The following is a 4,821-nucleotide window of genomic DNA, read 5'->3' on the forward strand; positions in this document are numbered from 1 at the left end:
GAAAGTAGGCAGGTATGTGCTGTCTCTGGAACCTCACAGCCTCCTTTATATTTATTTTCCAGGTTTTGCAGCAAGTAGTTTTGCATTCGCATTCTTTCTTTCTCCGAAAAGAAAGGAAAGGAAGAAATGAACAATGGTAAACTTTGTATCGCAACCCTTATAAATTAAAAGTCATCATAGCTTTGTTTTATGCCATGCACAGAAATTATAAAGCAGCTGTGTCCTGCAGGCAGATCTCAGGGAACTCACACGTAGTCATTTAATCTGTAGCCACTATGGGAAGCAGATGTCAGGGAAGAAGCATGGTTTCCCTTGTAGACAGTTGGTGGTCTATAGGAGGGAGCAGTCCTTCTTGCGCTGCTGGGCTGCGTCTGGTAAGGTGTCTCGTTCCCGCGACACTGGCTTGACGTGCACAGCACTGCGCCACCGAGGATCGTCAGAGAAGCGGAGACGAAGCCAAGGTAAAGAGCTTGACCCATCTCGTACTTCATCCCGCTGGGAAGCATGGGGTTGTAGAAATCTGTAACGATGTCGTTGGTAGTCCAAGAAACAGGTACCAGGCAAAGGAGACCAGCCAGGATGAAAACAATCCCCCCAGAGAGCGCGATGGAGTCTTTGGCAGAAGTCTCCTTGGCACACTGCGTGCACTTCATACCGATGACAGCAATCACGCATGCCAGCGCGGAAAGGACGCAGGAAATTACCATCATGGCACGGGCGGCTTGGAGGTCACGGGGCAGCGCCAGCTGGGAGCGGTGAACTTGGCACTGGTAGACGCCGGTGCTGTGCCAGACACACTCCATCCAAAGCCCTTTCATATAGGCCACAGCTGTTATAATATTGGTGCCTACGTGTGCCGTTCGCCACCAGTGTGGCAGAATAGTAGCAATTAATGTCCCAATTAGGCCAAGAAGGCTTAGAGAGAAGCCAAGTAACTGAACAGCCGAGTTTGCCATGTGAATGTTTGTCCTGACTAGTTCTCTTAATAAAGCACCTCCGCTTGAATTCCTTTGGAAAACACGAGCTTTTCTTGGAAGATATGCAGCTGTTTTACTTTGACACCTTCTGCTCTCCTAATAAAAGGTAATTGAGGAAAAAAGGAGTTAATTATTACCCAAATGCATTACCTCTCCAGCCAGTAAGGTGCATTCCAAGTGCAGTTAGTGTAATAATTAGCATAGTTATCGCTGTTAATCGTACTTTTGTGGAAGTAATGGGAAAATAAGCTTCCCTCTTCACTTATATAAACAGTCTTCTGTTGCCCGCTGGGAAGAAAACTCAAGACAATTTATGAAATGGAAAAAAAAATTTTCAATGCAAATATTCCTCTTCCCAGCAGACTCTTCAAAAAAACAAACATGATTTCCTTTCTAAAGCAGAGAATTAGCTAGTGTTAACACTTGGAATGAATGAGATTTACAAAGTAGGGAACTGCAGGTTGCTTTACACGATGAAAACATTCCCAGAAGGTCATAGCAGGACTAGGAAAACAATAAGGGTGTATTTGCTCAAAGTAGGGAGCAAAGAGAGTGATTTAAAACCTGTGGAAGAGGATAACAAGTATTGGATTAAAGTCGCTTTCCTGACTTGCCAGTATTTCTTGAGGTTGCGTTTTAATAAAGCAACTCAAAGGGGAATAATTTTCATTAGCCTCTGTGGAGTTTCAGCTTATGATTTTAGCTTGTGGGCAAAATGACAGCATGTGAAACCAGATGTACATCATGGAGCTTCTGAGGAGTGACACCTTCACAGTTTGGTCGTGTATAAATTCTAGCTGAAAAACAAGGAATAGTAACTCTTCCTTCTGTATAAATTGCAGATTAAGTGGTCTTTTCCAATGGCTGACTTGCAAGGTCTGTTATACATCATGCATTATGTGTGTGGGCAGAAACCTGATATTTTAATATATAAAATAACTGTTACATCAAAATCCAACTTGGAATTCAGAAACAGAAACAAATTTAGGCTCCAATTCTGCAAAGACCCATGCATATGCTGAACGCATGTTCATAGAAGAAAGCATAAGTGTTTGCAGGACTGGGCCTTAGCAGGCAAAGGGAGGAAAACCATCTGGCCAAACTAATGAAGACCATTAGAACAACAAAATAACACAGAGGGAGAAAAGTGAAAGCTGGTTTACATTCTCCTTATCTCACTAAAGAGGCAGGAGTGCTTGAGGTGTGCGTCAGTGCCGATGCTTGTCTCCAGACCGCTGTCGCACGCACCGATCTCTACATAAGAACAAGATGGGGTGTTTCTTCGCAAAACAACCCAGAATCTGCCTTCACCCTTTTGCCAAAAGAAAGGAAAAAATTGAAAAGCACGGGGATTATATGGGCTAGGCAGGACAGCAACACAGGCTGAGAGTCTTGTACTTACACATGTTCCTTTTCTTTTGTTTGGAGCATGTCTGCTGTGCACAGACATAGGATGGGGAGGAATGCAACGTTGGACGGGATCTGCGGAGAAGTGCCCAGCCCTCTGACGGGAAGGGAAGAGAAAAAACAAAGCCCAGCTTTCCTTTAGTGTGGCTAGTTTTAGGAAGGCATTTTCCTACTGCTAGGGCTTTCTGATACTCTTTACATAATGCTTAAATGAACATAACTAGGTTTATGTGGTGGTTGATGTAATTTGCCTAATTTGCAAATAGTGAGACAAATGCAGAGGGGTTTATATCAGAAATCAATGTTCCAGGTAAGTGCCACAGGATCTCTCTACATTTTGCCAGAGAAGGTCAAGCTGCAGATTTCTCTTGCTGTACCAGCTATGACAGAGTACTGCAATAGGACAGGACACATGTTAGGGCCAAGCACAGCGCAGAGGAACACAGCAAAAGTAAGCAAATGGTTATCTCCAGCAGTACTGGAGATATTTTATTTCTATTCCCACCTCATGCTTGGGTTAAGATCTCTAGAAGTCCTCAACGTATGTTTGCCTTCCACATTGTTTGGGTTTGCCTCATATATTAAGCATAAGGAGAATTGAGCAGTATTTTCCCTTTTTATATTACTGTTTGTTTTCTGTGAGGCATATGGTTGTTGTATCCAAGCATGCCACACACCTTAGAGAAATTATCCTCGTAATACCCCTCCAGGATCAAGGAGGTCTAGACATGGCTTTGGGGCACAGCAGAAGGACGAGGGACCTACCCAGGTCACACAAGAAATCTGCAACTGAACTGGAAATGGAGCTTGGGTCTCCTGCATCCCAGGCCCAGGCCCTAACCCCAGCACCACCTTTCACATCCCTGGTCTCTGTCTGGTCTGATAGTCCCCCACTCCCTCAGTATTCTTCCCTGCGCACATCTGCAGATGAGTGCAACCTGAGATTATACTCTATCCAATTACTCAGCCTGCACATTATATCCATATATTGCACACCATTCAGAAGAGTGCTCTAGGTTACTCTTGCATGTTTGCAAATAGGCTTTCAAGGTCAGGCATCAGGCTTTGCAGCTAATCCCAGGGAGAGCAGGATATAAAAGGTAAATGTGATTTACACCACCAGTCACGGGAAATGGACTCCCAATTTAATGGAGGTCAGAATACTCCAGAGCTTGGCAGCAGCTATTTTTAGATGTCATTAAGGTGTTATTTTTAAACATTAGCCATTAAGAGCCTTCTAATTTAAGAAACTGGTTTTAATTAGCCCCGCTTTCTTGGCGTCATGTTTTCCATGTGCCTTTCTCAGCAGATGCCAGCTGCCCCTGGTGCTCAGTAATGCTTTAACTGCCGTGGACCAGCCTTCCCCTCCCCGCTTGCAAGTGGCAAAACCAGCTGTAACTTAACACATTTATCTCCAAGAACATCAACGGCCTTGTTAAAATGTCTCACCTTACAGCTTTGTTCCTAACGGGTTAGGCGAGGAACATGACCACTGCAGCAGGATCAGGTGAGCGGTTGGTCGGAAGTTTCTCGCAGGCTGACCTAGTTAAATGCTAGAGCAAAACCAAGCCATTTTTCCTGCATGGATTTTGTTTGTTAATATTTTTTAGAAAGTGAGTGAACCAGAGCCAGCCTTTGTGAGGCAGAGAAGATGACAGCTGTCTGGGGTAAAAAAAATATGAAAGTTGGTAAAAATGCCTTCTTACTTCTAAGTGGAGGCAGTGGCGTTACTGCCCAGTGGAGAGCTGCCAGAGAAGGTAGAGACGGCTTTCTCAAACTGAGCGTGCTCCTGCAATGGTTTGTCTCTGCCTTTAGCTTGCTCAACCAGACATCCACATCTCGGGGACTGCAGAGTACATGAGATGTGAGTTGCTTCTTTCAGGGAAAGCCCCTTTTAGCCACAGTGGTGTCTGTTTGCACTCCCTCCAGCAGCAACACCGTCAACCTCCTGGGCTCTTGTCCAAGCCCATCACCTCAGATAAATCATTTTGTCTTCTCCCTTTTGGTGCACTTTGGCTTGTACCAGTGAGAAGCTTTGAGCCGGCTGAACTGAACCCGTGCAGCAGACCTGACTTGATGAGCATCCTTACTTTACTGCAACACACGGGGTGATGGAGCCCGGTGTCAAGGCCCCATAACTGGATCAAGAGACAGCGTGCATGTTTAGCCTTCATGACCTTCAAAGCCCATCTAAGCACTAAGTGATTGTAAAGTGATGTGAAAATCTGTGAAGACAATATGTGAGACTTTTGAATTTCCTTGCTCTGCCAGCTTATGCCAGCTTTATTTTTATGAGCCCAAGGGTTGAAAAGACAAATTCTACATACAAATTTTAGTTTTGCCTAGTGTCTGTGTTATACAGGAACAGCCATAGCTGGGATAAATTCTTGGTTGTGCTTTCCACTGGGCTTATCACAGCTGCATTAGCCTTGGGAGA

The 4,821-nt window shown here is 44.7% G+C and overlaps 1 protein-coding gene across 1 annotated transcript; it reads right to left on the reverse strand.

The window, feature by feature from the left end:
* Positions 1 to 245: 245 nt before the first annotated feature.
* On the reverse strand, positions 246 to 956 carry CLDN14 (claudin 14). Its single transcript, XM_049835037.1, has one exon. The coding sequence runs from the start codon at positions 954 to 956 to the stop codon at positions 246 to 248; it is 711 nt and encodes a 236-aa protein (XP_049690994.1).
* Between the last annotated feature and the right edge of the window lie 3,865 nt (positions 957 to 4,821).

This window comes from Accipiter gentilis, chromosome 32, assembly GCF_929443795.1.
Source record: "Accipiter gentilis chromosome 32, bAccGen1.1, whole genome shotgun sequence".
Lineage (NCBI taxonomy): Eukaryota > Metazoa > Chordata > Aves > Accipitriformes > Accipitridae > Astur > Astur gentilis.

Excerpts from the sequence above, each read along its gene's own strand:
- CLDN14 (XM_049835037.1), bottom strand. The coding sequence starts at position 956 with ATGGCAAACTCGGCTGTTCAGTTACTTGGCTTCTCTCTAAGCCTTCTT.